This window comes from Amblyomma americanum, chromosome 5 (assembly GCF_052857255.1).
Source record: "Amblyomma americanum isolate KBUSLIRL-KWMA chromosome 5, ASM5285725v1, whole genome shotgun sequence".
NCBI lineage: Eukaryota > Metazoa > Arthropoda > Arachnida > Ixodida > Ixodidae > Amblyomma > Amblyomma americanum.
The window spans coordinates 197,208,571-197,235,888 of NC_135501.1; the positions used below are offsets into that span (position 1 = coordinate 197,208,571).

Below are 27,318 nucleotides of genomic sequence, written 5' to 3' on the forward strand. Positions count from 1 at the left end.
GGCCACAGAGTCTGCTTTTGAACGTCAGTAAAGCTTGGTAGTGGGCTAGTTGGTTGTACGTACTGAAACTGGGGAGCGCTATAATCAAGACAAGGGGACAACACCACATAAGAACACCACAAGACACGAGCGCAATGTTGCGCTCGTGTCTTGTGGTGTTCTTATGTGGTGTTGTCTCCTTGTCTTGATTATAGCGCTCCCCAGTTTCAGTCTGCTTTTGAGCAGTGTAGTCACCCAGTTACTACATCCTCGAAGCTCTAAACATCTGTAGATGGTAGAGGTAGTATCGTTCTAACGTCTGAGAACCTTGATAGCTTTATCTGCACCTTAAATGCCCGGATGTTCCGATGAAAAACAGACCCCGTGGCCTGGGAACTTTTGAACGACTCTGTACGTACGCAAGGGAGGAGAAAAACTCGAGGAGGCGGGGGGGGGGGAGTATTACGTCACATGGCCAGCTTTGTCAAGACACGGTGCTGTGAAGTCGTTCCATTCGAGTCTGCTCCCACCAGGTGCACCAAAGTCGGACCAAGAAGACGACCGCGACCTGTACCTGGCCAATATAGAATGTCCCACATGTTGTAATGTGGAAGCGACCTTCTCCCTTCAATTTTTACTACTAGGCTTCAAAACTGTCACGTGGCACTCCCTTTAAAATTTTTGTTCCCTCCGTGAGCACAAGCATGCAACTGGTCATTTTGGCGGGTTTCGCACACGCGCTTATATTTAGCGCACAGGCTATATTTATAGAGCACAGGCGCTATATGCGCACACGATATACAGGGTATGCAGGCTAGCTTTAGCCAGGTGTTAAAAAAGAAGATATTTGAGGTAGGCCATGGAAACCACTTACATACACCTACCATCCTGCTTGCGCATCATAGGCAATTTTTGTTTTACAATTAATTATTTAGCAATTAAGATAATTTTTTTAAATGCGTAAATATCGACTTTAGACAGCAGATGTGCACAGCAAAGTTGGAGAACGCCTTCAGAAACCCCCATTCCATTTATTCGCGATAAAGAAAGCCTCACGTGTATTTTTTTTTCCGAGCTCCAAAGAAAGCCCGGAAATACACAAAAAAGATCACGCGACTAGCGCATTCGCGCGCCACGATTGTGCTGCTCTCAACCCTGGCTCGAGTGAACGAAATCATCTGCTGGCATGGCGCGACGACCCCACTGCTCCGGCAGGCCGGTATCTCGACGGTGGTTGCGACGCCCGCGCGAGCCATTCTGCAAGCGTGACGGTGCAACCACCGTCGACATATCGGCCTGCCGGAGCAATGGGGTCGTCGCGCCATACCAGCATCTGATTTCGTTCACTCGAGCCAGGATTGAGAGCAGCACAATCGTGGCGCGCGAATACGCTAGTAACGCGATATTTTTTTTTATTTCGCGGGCTTTCTTTGGAGCCCGAAAAAAAAAGATACACGTGAGGCTTTCTTTATCGCAAATAACTGGAATTTGGGTTTCTGAAGGTGCTCTCAAACTTTGCTATGCACATCTGCTGTCTAAAGAAAATATTTACGCATTTAGAAATATTATCTCAATTACTACTTAATTAATAGCAAAACAAAAAAATGCCTATGATGCGCAAGCCGGTTGGTAGGTGTGTGTAAGTGGTTTCCCTGGCCTACCTCAAATATTTTATCTTTAAACCCTAGGCTAAAGTTAACCTGGACACCCTGTATATTTAGCGCACGCAACCGCGTCCCATATGTGGGCGTTTACCATACTAATACTTTTTGTCGGGGCCTGGTGTAACGCAGACGACAGTAGCGGGGAAGCCGTCGACGTCGAGATCATCGGGAGCAGAGGGATCGGCCGAGGTCCACCCGGGCCTACAAAAGCGAAAGGCCGCACTAAGAAGACATGTGCGTACACACGGAGCCGTCATTTCGGCGGTTCTCAGTGCTTTTTTCACACGCTCGAAATTTCAACCCACAAAAACGCGATTAGTGTCGCCTAGGTCGCCGCACAGACCTGTGGTCTTTGCAACGACGACACTTTCTTGGTCGCGAAGAAGGGAGGTGCCGATGGCGCATCACGTGAGAAGAAAAACGCGGAGCGAAATTTGTGGAAACAGTGCGTTTCGCCTGCTTGCGGAGTTTTGAAGAAAGAAGTAGCGCAGTAACTCAATCCGGGATGACGTTAATCGCTCTGGGAAGGAAGTTAATTGATGGAGAACGGATAAGCGACGCATGAACATCGAGACTTCCGGATTTGTGCCGGATTTTAAATTCCTGCTTGCAAACTATACTAACCGAGAGTTAACATCGCTTACAGGGCAGCATATTATGGTCTATGTTCTTTGAGATGCAATTAATCATCGGTACTTATGATAATAATAATAATAATAATAATTGGTTTTGGAGGAAAGGAGATCGCGCAGTATCTGTCTCATATATCGGCGGACACCTGAACCGCGCCGTAAGGGAAAGGATAATGGAGGAAGTGAAAGAAGAAAGGAAGAAAGAGGTGCCGCAGTGGAGGGCTCCGGAGTAATTTCGACCACCTGGGGATCTTTAACGTGCACTGGCATCGCACAGCACAGGGGCGTCTTAGCGTTTTGCCTCCATAAAAACGCAGCCGCCGCGGTAGGGTTCGAACCCGGGTACTCCGGATCAGTAGCCGAGCGCCCTAACCACTGAGCCACCGCGGCTGGTTTCGTTACTTATGCATTTTGTGTAATTAGTGAAGAACTGGCATCGCATGAAAGTACAGTTTTCTAAAAGGCTGGCTGAACGGCCTGCGCCACCTACCGGTTGGGTAAGCAACCGAATGTTCGGCTCGGTTGGTGGGTAAGTATTGCGGTTCCTTGAAAACGACATTTCGTCTTCTGGTTAAAATTAGTCAAATGGGCAGTTCGTCCTTCTCTAACTACAGATATATATATATATATATATATATATATATATATATATATATATATATATATATATATATATATATATATATATATATATATATATATATATATAAAGAGGGAGAGGGAAGGGAAGGCAGGGATGTTAACCAGAAGGGTGTTCTGGTTGACTACCCTGCACTGGGGAAGAGGGCTATTAGCTCTCGATTAAGACAGTAATTTGCATGCAGCAATTTTTTTAAAGAATCTACGGTAAGCTTCAAAACAAAGGCGCAGCACATCCACCCACCAAGCCGGGCTATCGACTGCCTCTTCATCCTGCAGGTGGAGCAGTCTGCCGAATCAGCTGCTTGGCGTGCGTTTGAAAAAACTGTACACACAGCCAACCGCAGTTTCTCCTTAATTCCACAAAATGCTGGCATGTACCGACGTTTAATTACATCTCAAAGAAAATAGACCATAATACGATACTGTGTGATTGATGTCCCCTCTCGATTAGGCGGCTCGTTTTCGTAGTTATTTTTTTATAACGGCAGAGAAATACAGAAGTCCCTGCATGTGAAAAAAAAGCACTAATGGGAATACAGAATAAGGGAATGGTTATGTTCACGTACTTTATTTCTTCCAATCTTTTTGGAAAATTAACCCCGCCACCTTTAGTATCTACGCAACTCTAATCATGGGCACCATTAAAAAAAAATTTCTTTATGACTTCTTTGTTTTGTGTGACATTTTTTGGATAAGCTGCAATTTTAAAAATTTGAGCGGATTTGTAAACATCAAATAGTTTTCCGCTCACTTAATTGGTAAGCTTTCGGGATACATCCGACAAAAAAAAGCTTCCAGGACACATCGAGAAGTCAGGCCCATAGAAGTTATGTCTGCCAACGATTACCTAATTTACCTACAACTAAGTTGCTGGCCCTGAGAACTTCTGCCTTCACAACGTCTCGAGAGCTACTCAGGCTGCTGAAGATTGACACCAAAAGTGCGTACTCAGTGCTCTAGGCAGATTTGGCTGTGTTGAGGTATATCATGGAATTTCTCAGAATTGCAAATTCCTTTTCTCATTCAAATCTTGTGTACATGCATGCGCACAAAACCTGTAGAACTTCATGCAGAAGTCCCCGAAAGCAGTCTCAATGCGACTACATGAAACCGGTAGTACTAAAAAGTACGCAGTTTAATATCCATATATTCCGGCTAAGCTTAGCTTACGGCTTAGCTTGAATTAAATTCATCAAGATCAGAGGCCAAGCCCGACAGTCACATTGTGAGACTCCAAAACCGGTTTTTGAAATCGCACTGGCGACCTGATTGCCAATGCGCTCGGCACAACAGCAGAGAGCGACTGACTGCTCGCTATCCGAGCGAGCCTTCTATCATTCCCATTACTTACACACGGCACGCCTTCAGGCGAGCGATGTCGCGCCTTCGGAACGCTCTCGTACTGCGCTAGGGCACGTGCTTAGGTAGGCCAGTTTACACTCCAATCCGGGAGCAGCCGCCAGCACCGGAGATCCCAGCTCCGCCGCTACGCTCCGAGCCCACTCCGGTCACCGACACTGCTACTTGGTTACCTTTGGCAAAGACGGTGCATGCTACCCGCCCACTGACATTCGGCTCGGTTGCTTTTGGCAAAGATGGTACATGCTACCCACCCACTGACATTCGGCTCGGTTACTTTTGGCAAAGACGGTACATGCTACCCGCCCACTGACATTCGGCTCGGTTACTTTTGGCAAAGACGGTACGTGCTACCCATCACTGACATTCGTCTCGGTTACTTTTGGCAAAGATTGTACATGCTACCCGCCCACTGACATTCGGCTCGGTTACTTTTGGCAAAGACGGTACATGCAACCCGCCCGCCGACATTCGGCTCGGTATTCCTGCCTCGCCCGCAGCTATGACGTCGAGGAGAACGCGAGCACCGACAACTACCGCGGCCACGACCCCTCCAGACGGTGGCCCGATCGCTGCGAAGATAATCCGCGCAGCCCTCAACTGGAGCTATTCACCGTGCGATGACTTCTACAACTTTGTGTGCAGTAATTTCTCAGGGGAGTTTAGCGCCACCGGAAAGGTGAGTTATACCCCTGCCACACTGCAAAATCTAATGTCATTCCCATCGAATGACATTTGTTCGACTTAATGTCATTTATTCTGCGTGCTGCTACACGGCCAAAAGTAATGCCATTTGCAAATGATGGCGATTGCGATGGAGAAAAAGTGCAGCATAAAAACATTTCGATCTATGCTTCAATATGTTTCGAAAAGTATTGTTTTGCGAATGGAAACCGATTTCAAAATTTTAATCCTCGTTTCAATAACGCGTTGATCACTGCTATCCACCAGGAGTCCAAGGCAAGCCAAAGTTCAGCCAGCGGCGGCAGACAAATGGCGGACGTCACTACGTCGCTTTGTGCAATGGATTCGCGGCAGCGGAATGCGATCGCTGCGAGTCTATGCTTGCGAGCACAAAGACGCAGCAGGCTGGCCCTGTACAAAGGCAGATTAGCGCAGCTGAGGGTAGCCATACGCCATCAAGAAGCAGTGAGCGCTGACCTTGAGGATCGACTTGTCGCCAATGCCTTCGCGATAAGTGCAGCTATTGCTGAAAGTTTGCCAGCGGTGCCTCGAGAGCGATGGACATTCCAGAGGAGCGAAAGATGGTTTGAAGAAACTTTGCCGCACTTGGGTGAACTGCATTTTCGACAGCCAAAAAACATGCCTGCTCGTCCATTCCGGTTGGCTGGTAGCGAGAGTGATAGTTTTATTTTTTCTGGTGCTATTCGGTATTATTATATAAATAAATGAACGACCACAGAATTATACGGGCGTTGAAATATTATAATGCTTGTGTCGCGTTTGAAATTTATGTTCGGTGCATATTCTCACCAAGTCTCTGGTGTCGAGGGAACACATTAGCTCGGAGTTTGCTGGCGAATAAGTTCCCCAAACTCATTCGATACCTAATGTCGTTTTCATCGAATGTCATTATATTTTCTCGTGTGGCAGCAAACTAATGTCGTTTTGAACGAATGTCATTCGATGGAAATGACATTAAATTTGCCGTGTGGCAGGGGTATTAGTTTCCGACAGTGTGCCGCTGTATTTCAGCCTTGACCGCATGGAGTGTTTTTTTTTTTTTGCAGGCAAACACGCGCCGCCCAAACCTCACCCATCACTCAAGACGAAACGAGCGCACGTCCTTCGTGAATTTCAAACTAACACTCTTTTCACCCAATCAATGCTTTGAAACTTCGGATAGCGTGACAAAGCTCACTGTCCGAACTGTCCGATCTCTGGAGATCACAGCAGGCACAGAACACAGTCTGTTTCATGTAACTCTGCCATTACCTCTCTTATTTCCCATACCCTACACCTCCTTCCTAGAGTTCTTGACTTTACTCAGGCTCGGAAGATGAACAACGGGCTTTAGCGGAGAAAGCGCTTCCTCACGGGGCCTTATTACCTGCCTTTATGTTTTCCTCCGCGTCATCATCATCATCATCACCGTCAGGCGCGACGCCTTTTCGCGTGCAATAGGCGTTCCACGCGGACCAGGCTTAAGCGCGCACACCGAAACTGATGCCAGCCGATGTCTAGGGATGGAACGCATCCTAGCAAAGCCAGACACCTAGGTCTATAAAAGAAATTTGTGCAAAATTCTGAATATTATAACTAAGCAGTACCTGTAGCCTAACTGTAACATCCTATTGTATACACGTATGTATTAAAGAAGCCAACAGTCACGGCAACCAAGCAGAGCATAGGGGAATGTTTCTGTTTTGCTTTAAGTGGTGAACATCAATAAAAAAATTAGCAGTGCAATCATTTCATCGCTGAAAATAATTAGCTGAACGATAATTGAGGATTGGATCGGGTCCCATGGGTGGCCCATTGGTTCTTTTTCTTTTACTTTCTAATTAATGGTTTTTCAGCCATAAGCGGATTACGCCGCTGATTTGCTACTGACCTACGCCGAAATTTTTAAAAATTCTTAAACGTTTTTTATGTATTCCCTTGTTTCGGTGACTCTTAGCTTCGTTAGTACATACGTCATAATGAGCACCTCATTTCTCTGCCATTCACTGCTCAGTATCCAATTGTCAATGGCATGTACCATAAGACAAACTAGTACAAACATCAAATACGACATGAATCTTAAAATTGGTCTGTTTTCAATCCCCGAAATAAAATTTTTTTCAGAAGCAACTAATATTCGACTCCATTATGAAACAGTCTTTCTTAAATGCATATTTCTGTTGTCGTAACACTTGAGTAATTTCTTGAGTGTTGCGTTTTTCTTTGTATATGACTACTGGATAACTGTTGTACATGAACTTGTTGTATAATACTGAGTTGTCTCGCTATAATTATTTCTAAATTTCTTGCATGGGCCCAAGTCTAGCCGAGAAGGCTAAGGGCACAGATGATTCGCATGTATTTTTTACTAGCCATGTGAATAAAACTGATTTGATTCATTGACTGATTTATTGATGGATTTATTGACTGCTTGGTTGGTTGATTGATTGATTGACTAATTGATTGATTGAATGAATCAATGTCATAAAATCTGCCCATTGGATAGAGGTAAGTGACATCACCGGACCGGAAGGCACGTTATTTCCGGCAAAGGCAATTGAGACTTCGCCCAAGCAAGGCAGTCCTTGTTCCTGTAATGTACTACTTACCTTTATATGAATACCGAACAGTATAATCTTGGATAACAAAATCTAAGCCTCGTGTCTCATTGCTACTGCTGCTTCTCCCCTCCTCCTATCAGATGATACGCGACACAGAAGAAGCCATCAGAAAAATGCTCGACACTATGCGCATCCCAGCGACATCTCAGAAGCCAACGGAAAAGGCGGCCGCCTTGTATCAGGCATGCGTCCGGCTCGGGACCGACCCGTACGGATCCCAGGTGAGGGCTAATTAGGGGCCGAATGATATCACTACACCAGCAAGAGCGCTTCTGGTACCACATGGATTCTGATAGGTATGACTCACACCCTCTACCTCATCACTTCCTCTCCTCTGAAGACTCCTGCCTCCTACGGCGTCCAAACAAACATCCCATACAAAAATGTCCTATGGCCGGCTATAGAATTTTGGCCCAAATAGCTATAGACCTTTCCTATTCCTGTCTATGGCTGTCTATACAGGCTGATATATTTTTCTATAGAGAGCTTAAGACAATTGTATGGTTCCAAAGCTATAGCTTTAGTGGCATAGATTTTTCAATAGCTGGCAATAAGCACCTCTATAGGTGCTTATAGACGTTCATAAAAGGCCATAGACGGAGACAGTTTTTTTCATAGACGCCCATAGGACTTTTTTGTATGGGATCTATCCCAACCCACACCACTTACATCGCCTGCACCGAGGGTTTTTGGAAAGACAAAATGTCCATGGTGCGGCGACACCCCCCCCCCCCCCCCTAACACATATCACGTGGGCATGTCCCCAAAAACCCCACCATCAAAAAGCCGCGGAATGCGGCCCTGGAGCTGTGGGAGATGAAGCTGACCGGCGCGCGCCTCAACGATCAGGCAGCGCTCTTTCTCAAAGCCAGAGGTCTGCAGAAGCCTCCGGAGCCCTGGACTCAGGGCCCGCCCACATGGGCCCCAGCCCCCATCCTCTTCAATAGACGTTTACTCACTCGTTCACAGCCGGTCCCCAAGCGCGGCTATCTTTAGGGTGCCCAAATGTCTGGAGAAGCCGACGCAAGAACAGCGTTCATCGTCGCGTATACAAAATTGCCTACACAGACACACGACAGGCAGTGCATATGGAATTTCACTTCTGACGCAGCTATTCACTTCATGATGTGCATGGACTGCATAAAAAGGCGACAGATGCTCTCACACGTTTAGCTGCGTAGTAGCAGAAAGGGTTTTCTTGATCCCTCCGTGCAGGTGGATGCTGTTCAGTCGTTCCTGTCCCAGCTGGGCCTCGACATCGCCAACCTCACTCGCGACCCGAATTTCGACATCTTCGGGCGGCTGGTTAACCTGTCTTTCATATACGGCTTCCCTACCTTCGTCTCGTTCAGCGCCTCCGAGAGTTTACATGGGCGCGTAACGATTGACGTGAGTGTCTTTCCTCTCTGTAACCGAGACATAAACGAGGGGCGGTAAACGTGGGATTTCACATCCCAAAGGTTGCGCGTGGGTTGTGAGAGACGTTGTGGAGGGGGGGCTCCTGATTCATCCCAACCACTTAGTTCAGTCATCAACGCGCATTGATGCCGCACAGCACACACGTGTGTATGTCCACTTTACCTCGATCAGAAAGCGCTCGCCGCGGAGCGGGACTCCATCCTGCCACTTTTGTCTCTGTAGCTGCACGCCGCGGGCTGGGCAACATTATTTTTCTTTCTTTTTCTCTGCCCACACTACTATACCGGATGGTCCAGCGAACACTTCAAAAAATTTTCAGAAGTAGGGTTTTTGGGTAAAAATATAGCTTTTGCGGCATATTATACCAGTGGTGGCGGACACTATAAAACCGGGGAATATTCTTAACTAGTAAGCTGGTTAACTAATTTTAATTAACTTTTTAACTAGTAGAGTTAGGCGCCTAGTTGCAATTAGGCATTTGAAGCCGGTTGTCAGCAATAGCCAAATCAGTTTTTAGAATTTCGAAAACGCGATTACACTTGCCGCTGTGGCTCGACAAAATCTGGCTTTTTCGACTAGTTACGTGCACTAGAGGCTTTGCTTTGCCTGCATACTTTCTAAAGCGCATATATTTTCACACGACACAGTCAAATTTTGTCGAGCCACAGCGGCAAGAGTAATCGCATTTTCAAAATTTTAAAAGCTTATATGGCTATTACTAACGACCGGTAACAAATATCTAATTCCAAATAGGCGCCTAACTGTAGTTATAAAGTTAATTATGAAAAATTAGTTAACCAGCTAACTACTTAAGACTATTCACCGGTTTTCTGGTGTCCGCCAACACTGGTAATACTGTGCCGCAAAAGCCATATTTTTATCCAAAAAAGCTTATCCTCAAAATTTTTTTAAAGTGTTCACTGAAACACCCGGTATGTAGCCGTACGCCACTGCCACAAAGCCAGCGTGGCGGACGAGTACAAAGTGCACCCTGAACACAAATAAGCCTACATGGGAGTAAAAGGAAGTAAGCTGTCCTCCCCTTAAAAATTTTTTTTACACAGTCTATAGACTGTCCACAGACTTCTGTCTATAGTCTATATACTCTGTAGCCCAACTCTGAGACGCCAGTACAGTCTTTATACATGACTATGGGCCCGAACGAACACTGACTCTGGGACCTCCTCCTGTACATTGTTTTTCAGCTTTTTATTTTCTGGAGTGGATGAACAAGCGTGGCTTGTATGCGCCGTCCCCACTCTGCAATTTATTCCCATGTTTCAATTTCTTAAGCTCTTGTTGCATGAACACGCGAGATGAAATATAACGAACGTGAATGCACTTTCGCGTTAAAAAATACGAAAGAGCCGGTCCAAAAATACAACAGAAAAGTTTGCCGCCCGGTCATTACAACAAATTTTTCTGTAGGACGCATCGCGAAGTTTTCTGTAGTTGCGATAAACTGGCTCTTTGGTTACGACAGGAGACTGCCAGCATTCCCAGCATTGCCAGCATTGCCAGCATTGTAGACATTACTCATTTTAGAACCGCATTAGCCACCATTGTGTATGTCGATCATTAATTTGTCTGCTTTGTGTTATCTTTTCTGTATTGTATCTCATTCAACCACTCCCCTCTGTAATGCCCCAGGCCTTGAGGGTAAAATAAATAAACACATCAGAAAATCCTGTTGTTAGTACAAGAATTTCTGTCCTCAGGTCCCAAAATACTACAGGAAAATATTCTGTTGTGTTTTGTATCGAGAGCTACGCTTGGCTACCAGTCGAGCATTTCGCAGTGATCCGGAGATGAAAGTTGTGCGCATGCGCCGTTACCATAGCAACCGGAGAGGAGCAGTGGGTGCGGCGTGCGCTTCGTCGCCGCCTCACCGCACGCCGCTCTATCACCCGAACTGCGCGTCGCATGCGCAGCATTGCGTATAGAAGGCGGAGATGCAATGGCCGTTTGTATCCCAACGTTTTAAATTAATGCACACAAGGAGAGTCCAGCCGCTGCTAAACGGCGGTATAGACAAGAGAAGATTACCTCTTCTGATCCTGAGCTTGTCGCCTGGCAGTTGGCTACTCAACAAAGAGAGAATGAGCGTCAGAAGGCGAAGAGAGCAGCGGAGACGCCCGAACAGAGAGAGGAACGGCTTGCCAAACGGAGACGCCAGGCTACCGAGCGTAATAGACGGCGCATAGCCGCCGAGATGCAGCCTAGATGTCTCTCATTGCTACACATACAGTGACCACAACAAGCTCAGCCAGGGAAACGTACCTCTCGCTACGCATATCCTGGCATAGCCGAGCTAAGCCACTGCCAATTTTTTTTTTCTATGGGGATTGGTCTATAGGTCATGTCATTTCTCTCTCGGTATTTTCTTAGCGTCTAGTGCACCTTTTACCGTGACCCTGAGAGCGCGAGGGAATTTCTTCCGTGAGGCAAAAAAAAACAGCCAAATCGCGCTGAATGTTGATAGACAGCGTTTATGTTCGCTTGGCTGCTATTCGTTGGTAAACGAGGGCAAGGTCTGATTATGTACCTCTTTTGGAAACTTCATTCCACCGCAGATCTTGATAAACAGGGAGGACGAGGTCTGGATAAAGACCCAGCACAAGTACAACCTGTTTCGGCTGGCCCGATTTTACATGACCTACTTCAATGTTTACAACTCAAGCCTCGACTCTACGCCACTGGTTGCGCGCATCATCCAGTCGGAGCTGACCGGTGGGTACATCCGGGCAACTCTGCAGAGGCCGAAATTGAGTTCAAAATTTTCCTAACTATAGAGTGATTCGTTGTTAGGATAAAAACGATAGCGACAAAGATATAAAAAAGGCAGAATATTTGCAATATTGAATGCAGTGCGAAAACACGGGCTTTAAATCTTGTTTTTAGCTACGCTTTAATTTGGCCTAATTAGTTTGTTTACTCTTGACTTTCATAACTGTTTGGCAAATTGTTGGGGTGGGTTGGCCAAATTTGGTGGCCAGCATTGTGTAGAGCGCACCCAAATTAGGTTAATCATCAGTTTTCGTCCAAATCGCCCGAGGTCAAATTTCGAAGGTAGGGTAGGCCAAACTTTGGAGGCCACCATCATGTTTTGCGCACCCGAATTACGTTGCACACGAATTTTGGTCCAAATCGCCCGAGGTAAAATTTCGGAGGTGGGGTGGGCCAAATTTGGTGACCAACATCGTGTTGAGCACGCTCAAATTAAGTTCAACTTCAATTTTGGTCCAAATCGTCCCAGGTAAAATTTCGGAGGTGGGGTGGACCAAATTTTGGGGGTGGGTGGGCCAAACTTGGTGGCTACGATCATGTTGGACAGACTCAACTGTAGGGGTGTCTATTTTTTTTTCTGCTTCTTTTTTCTATGCTCCCGTGGTGCGCATACAAGATTTCGCTCGGGTTTGAACCTCTGGGTTAGGGCTTTCGCACTAAAATAATCGCATACAGACGAGAAACTGGGCGCAGCAATGGTTTGCCACCGGTCGCTCTTGAAACCTCCAGAGACCGCATTAAGCAACAGTTCATTTCGCTTTCAATTCAATTCTTTATTCACCAGAAAACTGGACGGTCTCCAGGGCTAAAGGTTGCTGCCTACAACTTGACTGGGACCCTGGAGCCGTTTACAAAGCGGCAGCAGACATTCGTGGGTGCCTAAGCCACCAATGTCTCATTTCAAAGGAGTCTCATTTCCAAAGGAGTCTCATTTCATTGAGACTCCTCCCTGTCATTACTTGTTCGCTCCAAATGACGTCGACTGTGTGGTGGGGCGTTAGGCTGACCGCGGTATAAAACGCACATCACGTCATCCGCTTGCGTATGATGGTTGGCTGGTTGGACGGTAGATGGTTGGCTGCCCCTAACACCGATGAATGACGCAGCACGATGATGCGTTTGGCAGCACGACTGACTAGGTTAACCGGCGCAAATCTCACCAAGGGAAATAAACTGTGCTATCGTCGGGCGACGAACTGCCAGATCATGGCCGTACAGGATGCTGCGTCACTAAGCTGCGGCGCCTGTGATTGGTTGTGCGCTTCCCAAACTTATGTTGATTTAGTCAGAACAGACGTCATGATCAGATGAAATGAAATTAATGTTTAATCTACCGGGGTGATCTTCTTATTCGCTCTTTTGCTCTTCTTTGTCTATTTATTCTTCCGAGATCACGTAGATAATATGAATGACCTATTCTTCCTACTTTACCATGCGTGTAGCTTCCAATTTTTTTTCATAATATCACGGCAACGACAACACGGCGATTATTCAGCGTCCATCAGACCTCTTCGATCAAACCAGTTGGAAAACTCTGCTTCAAAAAGTAACTGATCTAATCTCAGTGACCACTTTCGGAGTGCTTATATACCAACGGCGTCTCTTATGTCCGTGTTAGCTGCGCTGTTTTGAATCGTCAATAATAGCTGTCGCCTAATTCCGTCATTATCTTTGTGGCAAGTTTTTTTAGTGCCAAAGCACTCGTACGCTCACCAACACCGGTTGCATAGCAACCCAAGTTCCCGAGCTTCGGAGAAGCGTCGTGCCAGCTGCGCGAGTTTGCACAAGCCCATGGGTCGCACAAGCCCAGCGCTTAATCACTGCGCTGGTAGTGATATGAGGGCTTTCCGCGATTAATGAATGTTAAGTAGAGAATGACCAGTTCGGCATATAAGGCAGTAACCCATTAAATATATCAAGCCACACTTTTAAGGCGGAGCTTAAGTGCCGCCTCCAATTGAAGAATGGGCACCTGCTTTCGCATGTCTACTCGTCTTAGCCACGTTAAACCACTCATAACCAGCAATTCTGGACAAGAGCATTTCTGAACTGGAAACCAATTACGAACGCAATTTTTTTCATATAATGTAAGATTTCGCTGTAACAATCAACATATCCGCAGATCACCCGGCGACAGTCTTGAAGATTTTACTACATATCATAAGAATGGACCATTGCCTTCAATATCACCGTAAAAGTATCTTACAGTTTTCCAATTTTCAAAATTTTTGTCCGAAAATGCTGGACGTGACCAATTTCAACGCGACAGGGTTAAGAACTTCATGTCGCAAAAATCCGGCGTCGGCGTCGTCGTTGACCGTGAGCAAAAAATGCACGAAAAATCCCCAGAGAGGCAACCTATAGTGGGCACGTGGGCCATCTAGAGAGGCAACCTATAGGGGGCACGTGGGCCATCTAGGTCACGTCACCTTGCAGCGGCATCACAACCTGCCCACCGTATTGTGAGCAAACTGTCAGCCATGTCAGGTGGCAGTTAATTAATTATTGGTCGCTTGGGAAGAGCAAACTGGGTCGCACAAGGCCCACCGGTGGCACCACCTGCCATAACCGGGGTTGGCGCATCGCTTGACCGCTGCAGAACTGCGCAAGTAGTGGTATACGCTATCGCATCATACCCTTAAGCCTTAGCTTAAGTATCCCCACCAGCTTTTTTTATCCTTTGTGTTATGGACAGTGTTTGGAATCGGTTTGACGCCATCCTGGGGGTCTATCGCTTCTTTGTAAATACAAACGACGTCAGCGATGCTTCGTTTTTGAATGCAAGCTATGGAAATCACTGACTCGCCAGAAGCTGGCGAAGCAGTGCGCATGCGTGCTTGCATTGAAAATTAGTTTTGATGTCTTGCTTGACATAGCCACAAAACATCGGAAATGTTTTATAGGTTGATCCTGCGCCTCACTGAAAGTGTAAGGTAATGTCATGCATTTCAATTTTTTTCTTTTATTGCAGTCAAGGACCGTTTAAGAGCCCTCAGGCAGACCAGGTTGCCGTCGAAGTACACCAGAATTGAAAAACTCGGTACCTTCACCCAAGGTTTCGTTTCAAAACGTGCGTTTTTCTTCACTTCTTTTTGTTGCTATGAACAAGTAGTTGTAGTTATAATAGTAGTAGTGTTGGTGGTGGTAGTAGTAGTAGTAGTAGTAGTAGTAGTAGTAGTAGTAGTAGTAGTAGTAGTAGTAGTAGTGGTGGTGGTGGTGGTGGTGGTGGTGGTGGTGGTGGTGGTGGTGGTAGTAGTACTAGTAGTAGTTATGGCGGTACTAGACAGTCTATAGTCATCTGTAGATTTAAGGTCATACACTTTTAGTAGACTTTTGACCATAGACAGTCTATTGACTATGAATAGACAAAAATTAATGTCTATAGGAAGGCAACAGTCTATAAGAAGTTTATAGACTCTCTATAGACCATTTTTGTAAAAGTAGAGAAGAATACGGTCCGTTTTGGCCACCTTCGATGGGTCTGGCTGTTCTGGCAGGAAGGCGGCGTTTTCCGCAAGATGTTACGCCGACCATACAGAACTGAACTGTTGTATTTAAAATATGTGCCGAGGAAAAAATACGCAGGCGCTTAATTATCTTTGTGCGATGACAGTGCGTAGCATTATGTCTTGTCCTTGGTTTTATCTCTTTCTCTTTAATTTTTTTTTTTGGGGGGGGGGTGTCATTGCGTGGTAGCCACCTTCCGGCCTCTATCTCCTTTCTCCTACAAGTGGAGAGGAGGTTGAGCCACCCGCCAACCGTGGCAGGTGGCTCATCCGTGTACCAGACGTAGCAGGCGGCAGGTGACAGGGACAAGTGTGCACAACACGCCCGTACAAAAATTGGTTTTGCCATTCCTTAGAAAAGTTTTTAAATTTGCTCCATAGAATGGTGATGTGTTTCTATTAGATCTTTACAAAATTTTTGTCCAGAGTTTCAGTAACTGATTGCACACTATGTTGTTATAGGAACACGGCTAACGTCCTTTAAAAGAAACGCTTTAATGACTTGCTTTAGAAACTCCTTGAGAAATTGTTTCAAACCCTTTTGAGTGTACTCGTTTGACTGTAATGTGTTCCTTTTGAATCTGCATGGAATTAGGGACCAGTGCATAATTATTTGGCCACCTGCATGGTTATAATAACGCGGCTAACGTACTTTAAAAGACACACACTTATGACTTGCTTTAGAAACTCACTGAGGAGTTTGTTTGGAAACCCTTTTGAGTGCACTCGTTTCATTGTAATGTGCTGCTTTTGAATGTGGGGTAGAGTGTTTTAGTAACTATTTGGCCACCACATGGTTATAGGAACACGGCTAATTAACGTCCTTTAAAAGAAACGCCGTCATGTCTTGCTCTAGAAACTCCGTGAGGAGTTTGTTTAGAAACCCCTTTTGAGTGCGTTCGTTTAATTTTAATATGCTGCTTTTGAATGTGTAAAGAATTTGGGTACAGTATAAAGTTCAATGACATTCCCATGGGGCCATCCGCAAAAACAATTTACACCTATCCTTATACTGTTAATTTCAGTAAAAAAATATCCCGCCAAAAAATGTATTTCACAAACTAATGCGCGCCGAGGTGCCTATTGAACATGTTTGATGCTGCACGCGACATATTCACTGAACCTTCACAGTCACATGCTAACCTAACGTGCGGCGTATGTAGTTTCACGTGCGATATTTCCTTACGAAAATGGTCTATAGACAGTCTATAGACTTCTTTTAGACTCTATTACTTTCCTATAAATATTTCTTTTTCTCTATTCATAGTCTATAGACTGTCTATAGACGAAAGTCTACTAAATGTTATGGCCATACATCTATAGGTTTTCTATAGACTCTTTATAGTATTTGTATTGTCCACAGGCTGTTCTCTAGGAATTGCCTATAGAGTCTATAGACCTTTAGACATAAGTCTATGGAGAGTCTATAGAGTGTCTAAAGATTTTTTTGTGATTACAGTGCTTAGAAAATTTATACAAAAATACAAGATATCATTGCTTGTAGTTTAATGGCCCGGAAATCGCAGATGTTTTTGAACTGCGCTACCGGTGGTTTTCAAGTGCCACTCGATGCTTCCGCGACACGGACGTGTTCCAGCTCTAACGAAACTCTAACCATGTGTTTCCTCTGTAGGGCGTTGGATTCGTGTGATTACGAGGGCCACTGCCAACAAATACAGACCCAAAGACCCCGTTTTGCTGAGGGAGAACTCAACGTCTTTAGTGGTGCTCCTGCTAGACCCCAGCCAGATATCACTCGACGACTCCCGGCTGCTGATGTCCTGGAGCCTGGTTCACCAGCTTCTTCCGCTAGCATACGGCAAGATGATGGACTCGGAGTCGTCGAGAAAATTCCCCGACCACCGAGACCGCGTTGCACATCTATGCTACCAAAAAGTCGTCGGCGTGATGGCGATGGCTGTTTCCCAGACCTACTTCAGCACCCGTTCGTATCAACAACTTTTTTTATTGTGATAGATAAGTTTGGAGAATTCGTCTTTTTCACAGATATATGCTCAGCATCACGGCAGTGCTTGATGACGTTTTTCTTGCTTTAATTGTGCGCCCGCCGTACGGTTCTCCGCTCAATTCGACCAATCAAAAAGCTTCAGACGCCTTGTCCCTGTCATGTCTCAGCTTGGTTAATGGTATATCATAACAAAAGATAAACAGTGAATAGGTAAAGCGGGACACCGGCGCTGTCTGTCATTGCGAGTTATAGAAAAACAATCTAAACTATCCACTTAGCCGAACTGCATGCATGTCAATAAGTTCTGGACTATACTTGATTGCGGTTTTGATCGCAGATGTGTTCATATTTATCCTGGTATATTATATCGCCTGTGTTGACTGTTAAATGACGAACAGGGCGCATTTAGCGACAGCATCCGTGCAGCAGTGAAATCCTTGCACTTTTGGCTACTTTTATCCGGAGCATCCTGTACACAGAAAACCCAAAATACGCGAGAACTAACCCTGAGCGCGCGGAAATTGCACAGGTTCCCAACATTACTTCACGGGCGGCAAAATGATACTTCGCTTTGCCACCCATGTATGGCACATCTTGGCAATATAATATGCGTCCACAATCTCTCGACAGAATTCCTTGCTACTTCTAAACCACACAGAAGCGCCATTACATGCGAAAACGCACTCCCGTTTTAAACTGCCGCATACGTATGTCTGGCCATAGCGGTTCTTATGCCCCTGTCACACGGTCACTTGTAAGGCCTTAGAAATTAAGGTCCTTTACCCCAAAGGCGCGTGACGCGCATCTACACGGCAAAGCGTCGAGACCTTTGCGATAAAGGTCCGTAGCAATAAAGGCGGCCGTCAGCGGCCTTAAAGTTGCTTAAAGGAGCAACCCAGACGGCAGCGCCAGCTAGCGAGCTCAAAGAATAAAAAATTGACGCAATTTTAATTTGGAAACCGTAAAAAAAATATCTAACTTACCTTATTTAATGGTTAATTTTGCGTTACAGTGCACTTAACCGTAGAGGAGGCTATGACTAAAGACATATCCACACTGCTAAGAAAGGACTTGAACGCTTTTCAGCAGCCGCATCGACACACACGTGTTTGCGCATCTCGCTTTGCTGTTTTTTCTTCGTTCGCTCTCTGTTGTGTGCGTGTTTTGAGTTTGCTTGTGTGCACAAAGACACGAGCAACAAAGCACGCTTCTCGAACACAACGAGGAGCCGAACGGAAAAGTGCGCCTACCGTGGTCGGACCGAGAACGATGAAAAAAAAAAAACTTTGTTTCAAAATATCCGTTTCTCACCGTCAGAACGCTCGTTTATTATCGTGAGAGCTACTTTTTCCAACATAAACGAATGCACTCTTAGCTGAAGTGCTACCGTCTGCTTTAATCTCATAATGTTACTAGCGCCGCTTCACACACAGCGGTGAATTTTGGCATTCACGGAGGCCGCGTTCTAGCTCCTTTGGATTTGCCGTGTAGCAGCGTCGCTGCTCCTTTTCGGTTTTCCTCCTTTAGTGCAATAAGACAACTTTACGGCAAAGGCCGAGAAGAAGTCCCGTGTGACAGGGGTATTACTCATTATAATAGAATTTCGTGTCCAAAGCTCTTTTCGCAACACAGGTTCCAATATGGAGCATTGAATAGAAAGGTTTATAACCGCGAAATTGTCCAAACTTTTGCAAAATTTTTAGAGTCTATAGACTATCCATATACTTCTTTGTATAAAGTATATAGAAACTCTACAGACAATGCTAATAGAACAGTCTATAGCCAATACGAAACCTATAGACAGTCTATAGACAATCTATAGATTTATGGCTAAAAACTTTTAGTACACTTTTGTCTATAGATAGTCTACAGACTATGTATAGACTAAAAGAATTATCTATAGGAAGGCCATAGAGTCTATAAAAAGTCTACACTGTCTATAGACCATTTTCGTAAGGGAACCATCACAACAATCTGGCATCTTGAGCAAGATTGCGACTGTGCTCCCCGCCTTTTACGAAGTATGTACGTAACGGCTCCGCAGAGACCACCAGTTGTGGTCTTTAACTCTGCAAATAATAGAAACATCAAACTTCCTTTGTACGCTCTTGAACCGGTGCGAAACGCCACTAAGGCAATGCGAGGCAGCCAGCTCTTTTCGCGGAACATCAAAGCCTGCCCGTACCGATGGCTTTGATGCCTGTATAAACCTCATCAAACAAAGCCTCACATGCGCGCTAGACGTGTCCGGTGGACACAACCTCTTAAGTAATGCAGTAAGCTGGAAAGCTTGGCTAGTTATATTGGATTCATCATGAAAGTAGCGAAAAGGACGCTTTACACTAAAGGCCCGACTTCATTTTGTAGCGAGAGCTACACTACGCTAGCCGGAGCGATTTCGCCCGTCTTGTCCATCTGTTCTTACTGCGCAAGTGCGAGTTTCGCCACAGGTGCGTCGCGCGTGACGTCACAGCTGCGCCGCCGCCGCGACCGCCGCCGACTCCGCCCCCCCCCCCCCCCCCTGCGCGTTGACGCCACGACAAGCTATGCGCCTTACTACGCATGCGCGAGGGGTCGAATGAATACGGGAGGCAAGGCGCTCGGCCATCAGTCGCGAGCCATGGAAGAAGGGAAGCCTTGCTCGTTGCGGCAGCTTTCGCTACGTATACTAGGCATAGCAGAGCTAAACCACCGCTAATTTTTTTTTTCACCTCCCCCACTTCTCATCCTCCTTTTCCCGTTAGGCCTAAGAGACACCCGATCGAAATCAACACATATTAACTCACGCGTGCTTCTTCCATCTAAAGTAATCTTGGCAATCGATGCCACTTGTACTTGGATTACGTAAGCACACATCTTTGATTTTCTGTGTACAAGTGCACAGGAGTGGCGTTCTTCACTTACAAAATTAACTAGTTAGCGTCAGTTCCGTATTGTTTGTGATCTTGTGGTGGGGGCTATTTGGCGCTGTTCCACTGTGGTTAACCAGTACCAGCTCTCACAGTCGTCGGTCCCGCAGAAATCGCAGCGTCCCCAAGCTCGGGCATACGAGCAAACCATCTCGAACTAACGTTTTAGATTGGACGCATTGGTATAAAATGGCATGAACGCTTAAACGCACAACCAGATGAGGACGGTGAAGAAAGACAGATGACACACGAGCGCTGACTTGCAACAATTTATTATGAACCTCAGAGCTCAATATATAGCAAACTCGTGGCCTGACGTCACACAAGCGCAGCCAGCGAAAATAGTCGGTGAGAATGCAAGTATTGCAATTCCTTCGAACTCAGCGCTATAGACGGTTCGGACAGATATATATCCCCTAAACGGTCAGTCAACTCTGCTTCAATGATTACGTGCGGCGTCAGTTATTGGCAGCTATTTTTTGTGATGATTATGCAATCTCGATAAATTGGTGAACAGTTCGATTTCGCACTGGGTCTTCGCTATCTGGGTGCAAGTTAGTGCCCGTGTGTCACATATCTTTCTTCATCGTCGTCGTCTGGTTCGGCGCTAAAACATTCATATTTCGAACGGCCGGCACAGCCAGTGACGGTAGCCCTTATAGTTCGCAATAAAAGGATTGAAGTATTTGTGCCTTGTTGCTGTCTACCCTTTTTCTGGCCTTTTTGTGTGTATTTTTGAACAGCATATTGAAACACAAATGTCGCAGCAGCTTGTCCACCTTCGGCCATTATCAGGCAGACGGAACTCAGCTCGGACGCCAGCATAGTCTGATGTGAGCTTATGAGAAATACCGTGATGTTCGGAGCAGTAAGCGAATATTCCCTCCATTAGACACATTTCAGGACCTTTTTTTTCCATCAAGCCGATAAAAACAAATCTACCCGACTTGAAAATGAGATAAAATTTAGGCACTTAAAATTCCCTGGTATTCCGCAGATTTCTTTTTAGCAAGAATTTTACTTTCCACATTTCCAACATCGCTAGGGAAATGCTGTGCACTCTTAATCAGTCATCTCTAGCAAAAATTGTTGGACAATCTCTCGACTGCCTATAATTTGTTGTCTATAATGTCTACAGACTTTCTATAGACAAATTTTATACACTATAACGACAGGCAATACAAATCCTATAAACAGTCTGTAAGCAATCTATAGATTTATGGCCAAACACTTTTAATGAAATTTTGTCTATAGCAGCCGATAGGCTAAAAATAGACAAAAGAAAATAGCTACAGCAAGGCAATAGATTTATATGAAGTCTATAGGAAGTCTATACATCATTTTCACAATTGATTTGGACATCTCTGTCTTTGGAACTTGAGGTGGCGACTGCCTTAAAACTCCGCAAGCAGGTCGCGGTGAAGGCGTTAACTTTTTCCGACTGTTTCTCGACTGTTTTTTGCATGACGGCACATCGCGTCTGACTCCTGTACTATCGGTTCTGCAACGGGCGTGGCCGTCCAAAGATGTCCCCATCTCCGCTCTGGACGCCGTCAATCGGCTGGCTAATAGTGTACATCGAACGCTAAAGTTGAAGATCGTGGCGACTGAGTGGGTCCAGGACGACTTATTCTGCGTGATGGGGGAAGTTGTCCAGCGTATATGGTTCCTGATGGGCTACCCGGACGGGCCCGACACAGCGTCCGTGATTGATCAGAACTTCGGTAAGTGTCGCGCGACGCGCCAGTATGCCTATCCACTATCCGTTTATATATATAATTGGTTTTTTGGGGGAAAGGAAATGGCGCAGTATCTGTCTCATATATCGTTGGACGCCTGAACCGCGCCGTAAGGGAAGGGATAAAGGAGGGAGTGAAAGCAGAAAGGAAGGAAGAGGTGCCGTAGTGAAGGGCTCCGGAATAATTTCGACCACCTGGGGATCCTTAACGTGCACTGACATCGCAAGACGCCCGTGCTTGCGATGTCAGTGCATGTTAAAGATCCCCAGGTGGTCGAAATTATTCCGGAGCCCTTCACTACGGCACCTCTTCCTTCCTTTCTGCTTTCACTCCCTCCTTATCCGTTTGCCAGAGTCAGCTAAGGGCTACGTCTACCGTTACAATTTATTCACGCAGTCTACAAACTGTTCGTAGACTTTTGTCTATACAGTCTATGGACAGTCTATAGGCACCGTAAGGGATCGGCGGATGCTCGCGGCTTTGTTGGAACCGTCCGTCCTTTTGTTGCCCGGCGCCATGACGCGGCGATATATCCTCGCTAATCCCCGTCGGTGTGTCGGCAAGAAGCGAGTAAGGCGAGGCAGACGGACGTTGGCCAGCCAGGGCCACGACAAAGCTGGAGGGAAGGAGAAGCCATGTTTTCCCCGGAACTCTCCGACGTCTCCACACGACCAGTGACCCTGTCGAAGCCGCCATATGCCAGCCGCCCCCCCCCCCCCCCCACCCCCCTTCGTCCTAGCGAAGACCGTCTACGTTGGAAGTTCGGCAGACCTATTTTTTTCGCGCTTGACTGGGAGCAATTAAGCCTAACGTACGGTTAGCGCGGACGCGGATAGCAGGCGCCCGAAGACGGTGTATACCAACAGCTCTCCAGAAGCGGGCTGGCATAACGAAACGCAGCTGAAAAAAAAAGAGATGCCGCCGCACGTTCAAAGGCAGCAACGACATGGTTGGCGCCACTTTCCAGATTTTGGGGGAACGTCTGTCAACAGTCGACACGAAGACGAGTAGTTAGGAGCAGGGTTCAACGCTCCCGTCTTGTTACTCGCGGTGGTAGCGGCTCGGTTGAGACCGATAATTGCCGTAATGCTAAGAGCCGCCAGGTTCACGAGTTCTCAGGAAGCCTGCGACACGTGAGAGTGTTTTTTATGTATTTTTATGTGTTTCTCTTTTTATTTTGTAAGGGAGAGAGTTTGAGTAATACTGTGGAAGTATGGGGCGTGGCACATAAACCTAGTGGGCCAATCATTTTGAGGACCCGTTCCCGGAATGCCATTTTGATGTTCTTTTCGTGTTGTGTATTTTAGGGTCAGGGTTTTGAACGTTGCAGGAACTGGAAGGCGTGCCATGCAGTTCCGAAACCAATCATGTGTTAGTATGCTTTGATTGGGTGGTGCGAAATGTGGGCTAGGCTCTGGGGTCTTTAAAACCGGGCCCCGGAGTCTAGGTTTAGATGACCTGCATCTTCGGCTGTGCCGAGGAGGGAAGATTTCTCTGTTAGCCAGTTCCATCTCAATGGCAACTTTGTGTAAATATGCTGGTTTTGTAAATACCATGTATTAAACAAGTTCATTTTCTGGCTAACTTCCGCCGTCGCAAGTCTTCATTTCCCCGTCACCGACCGATCACCTCAGGTGCTAATAGCCTTCCCTTCACAAAACCGTCTCGGACCGCGCATACCTGGTGCAAGGAAAAGTACCCAAGCAAGGAACGAAACTTTACTGGTACTCTATAGATTTATGGTCATGCGCTCCTAGCAAAGTTTTGTCTACGGGCCAACGCCAATCAGTGTCGTCGGCAAGATGTGGTGGCGCATGCTGTCGCCCATAGAGTTTCTTACTATTAACTAGAGGGAAAGCTGGCGGCACTGCACCTGTACCTCCATGGGCGCGCAAAGCATCATGGGGCGATGAGCTACTTGGTGCAGGACAGTAGGTTTTTTTCAGGAACACAGAGTGGCGTTACAAAGATGTCCCATTCCGAATCGACGTCGCCCTCCGCACGCAGACGACTTCGGCGTAGAAGTAGTGTGCAAAAACCGTAGTATCGAAAACGCAACAGCACACGACGCCAATAAAAGGTTTTTGTTTTCCGAAATGCTGTGGAAAAACCTTTTAAGATGTTGAACGGCCATTTTTTTTCGAAAACATTTCTTTTTAAAAGTGCGCCTGTTAAGCACGAAATATTGGCTTTAGTAGTCTGCAATGCTTGGCCAATAGGAGAGCAAGCCATCGCTGATTTTGGGCTAACTTTGCATTTACGTGCTTTTCTGCTCGTTTGTTGAAATTTATAGACAGGATATTGAACGTCAGGACATTCTTGATTATTGAACAACGTTTGTTTTTTCATTATTTTTTGGCCAAAAGTTGTAGTTCTGCAGTCGGTAGCTCTCCGCCCCATCATGCTTAGAGCGCCCATGGTGGTACAAGTGGTCACGAGGAAGCCCCATGCAAACTCCCATAGACGGGGCGCCAGCTTTCCCTCTAGTTAATAGTAAGAAACTCTATGCTGTCGCCGGCTGGGACGACTGGTGGTGAAAAATAGGCTTAGCACCCGTAGGAATACAAAATGATCCGCTCGCCGTAGAATGTTTACCCTCCGCCGCATAAATATCTTCCAAAAAGCGACCAGGCTTTCTGGCGCAGGCTTCAAACGGCCACAGTCACGACCCCTTTCCTTCTCTCAATTGTAACCCGTGGTGAAATCTCTCCTCACTGCCACTTGTGTCCTAGCACCACAGCCGACTTTAATCATCTTTCTGAACTCCCCAAGCAAACCCAAGCATCCGTGTCAAGGGTCGGGAGATCAGTAGCGATGGGAGGCTGCTCTGCGCAGCTCGCTGCCAGAGATAAGTCATCTGACAGTGGGCTGGGCCCGAGGGGTCGCCGAAACACAACAGTGCCCGACCATCTAGAGCGGCCCGAGGGCCTATCGTCGCCCTGCTTCCTCTTCCCTCCCCCCCTCACTTGGTTCCTTCATGAACCAATAAAGTTGTTACCTACCTACCCCTCAGCTAAACTAGCGAATTGTTCTAGTTCAAATTTCGCACAGAAATGGCAATTTGCTCGCCAGAATTAGTACTACATTTGTTTGGGTTACCTGCCTGGATCGATCAAACAAAGTCGGATTTTCTGATCGTCTGCGGCGACAAAACAAAAGCGAGTCTTTACCAGAGCGATTACGCCCGTGGCGCCATCTCGTTTGTCGGCCGCGGAGATGCGGCAGAGACGAGGGGAATAAGCGTGTTTTGTGGGAGGTTCGAAGACTCTTTTTCGCCTGCTTTATCAATGATCACAAAAACTTAGCTTGGCCAACACTCCACTAAACTGCAAGACTTTCGTGAAGAAGGGTCTTCAGACCTCCTTCAAACCACCCTCCTCGTTAGCCGAATCTCCACGGCCGGCAAACGAGAGGGCGCCACCGGTGCAATAGCAGAGTTAACGGCTTTGTTTAGTTTCGCCGTCGCCGCAGATGAAGCGAATATCCAACTTTTTTTTATCAATTCAGGCAAATATCCCGAATAATAGTAGAATAAAACATTTCTGCCAGCCAACTGCCATTTCTGTGCAAAATTTGCGCTCGAACAATTCGCCAGTTTAGCTGAGAGAAGCATTTTACGGTGAGCATTTTTGAACGGGAAACCATTTAAGAATGCAATTTTTTCATATAATGCAATATTTCACTATAACAATTAACATATCTGCAGATCACCCGAACGCAGTCTTGAATTATTGTTCTACACATGTTCTTGCTATCATCAAAAGCGTTCCCCATTGGTTTTCTATGGGAGTCTTAACTGTTCGATGCGACCGATGGAAACACTTTAAAATAAATATTTTGCTCCATATCAGAACACTGGACCATTATCTTCATATTACCGTTAAAGTATCTTACAATTTTCCAATTTTCAAAATTTTTGTCCGAAATTGCTGGGTATGAGGCGAAAATATTTCTTTTCGGCCCAGATAACGAGCTGAGGCTCGAAAGGGTTAAGGAGAGCCTTCATACAGAGGCCGTGAGCGCGCATCACAAAGAGAGCCTTTTTGTATATTTCGTTTTTATCATGTCGTTTAGGTGTTCTGGACTAATGTTGAGAATTAAGGCTGCTGGTGGCTATGCAATCCTCGAGTCTGTTTGGGTGGATGCATGCACCCAATGCGTAGACGTAGTGTGTGTGGCACAACGACACTTCGGCATTCTTGTTGTTACACTCTATCCACTGTGTTCTCATTCCTGTCTCTATCATCTTATTTATTTGTTCTCTTATTTTATGAAATACCAAATCACATGCTGAAAAATGTACAGCCTTCAGCTTTTTCTTCTTACAATGCCTGTAATCATTTCTGTCCTACTCACTAACGACCCATTCATTCCTGTCAATAGACACCTTTAGCATACCGTGTTACCGTTAGCGTTGCCGGAGTACCGGGATCCCGCCCACTGTCAGTGAGCACGCGCTGATTGGTCCCGATGCGGGAGGCGTGCGTGCAGCTGCCGGGTACGTGGCGCCATCTGGCGCCGCCGAGGCGATCTGCGCATCCGCATTGGCGGTGGGCGGGCTCCCGGTACCCCGGTTACGCTAACGGTAACACGGTGTCTAATGTAAAGGTGTCTAATGTCTAAGGTAAAGGTGTCTAATGTCGCTTAAACTACGTCCTTAACGAAAATTTTCCCCCATGTTCGTTTACGCTTCAACGAATGTAAGTCTTCGCGACGTGTGTGCAGAATTCTTCCCAGACGTTGGCGCAAACTTCACTGCTGCCTACCTGGACGCGCGCCGTGCGATGACAACGGGCGCCTTCCAGCGCCGGTTCAACGTGAGCTTCGACCCAGTTAATGCCAACGCCTTCTACTCTCTAAGCGAAAGAAGCATCCTCATTTTGGCCGGCATGCTACTACCACCAGTCTTCATCCACGGTGCCCCAGCCGCAGTTAACTACGGAGGCATTGGGCAGGTACGTTCGCTGTTTAGGCTGACGTCATAACCCCGTGTGCCTCGAAGCAATATCAGTCAGTGAAGAAGGTTCAAGGGGACATCGGAAACGCCTGACAAGCCGCCCAGAAGAACGGTTTGGTTGAGAAAACAATTTTGAATCGCCTCAGTAAAACAACCGCAGGAATACGCATAACACCAGATGACAACAGGCGCCTTTTAGGTTTTGGTTTGGCAGAGAAAATCGGTTAAAGGCATTACTAGCCAGTTTGCGCAGTTAAGTGATAACATACGAGTATGACATATATATGTCACAAAAACAATGCTTCATTCGCGGAATTTTCCTTTCTTCAGAAAATTTGAGGGGTGAAATTGGCCAAAAGTTAGTTTTTGCTGAGTTCCAGGGAATTATAAGAGCCGAAGTTGTTTCACTTTTTTCTAAATTGAAGGAGTTTTCAAGCTGCTGCTTGGAAAA

The 27,318-nt window shown here is 46.2% G+C and overlaps 1 protein-coding gene across 1 annotated transcript; it reads left to right on the plus strand.

Annotated features, from left to right (window-relative positions):
- The first annotated feature begins 1,791 nt into the window (after positions 1 to 1,791).
- LOC144134495 (neprilysin-11-like) lies at positions 1,792 to 26,962 on the plus strand. Its single transcript, XM_077667403.1, has 8 exons — positions 1,792 to 1,877; positions 4,777 to 4,955; positions 7,662 to 7,802; positions 8,797 to 8,970; positions 11,574 to 11,730; positions 16,927 to 17,238; positions 21,698 to 21,895; positions 26,636 to 26,962. Exons 2-8 carry the CDS (start codon positions 4,779 to 4,781, stop codon positions 26,893 to 26,895), a joined length of 1,419 nt encoding a protein of 472 aa, XP_077523529.1. The 5' UTR covers positions 1,792 to 1,877; positions 4,777 to 4,778; the 3' UTR covers positions 26,896 to 26,962.
- Positions 26,963 to 27,318: the final 356 nt, after the last annotated feature.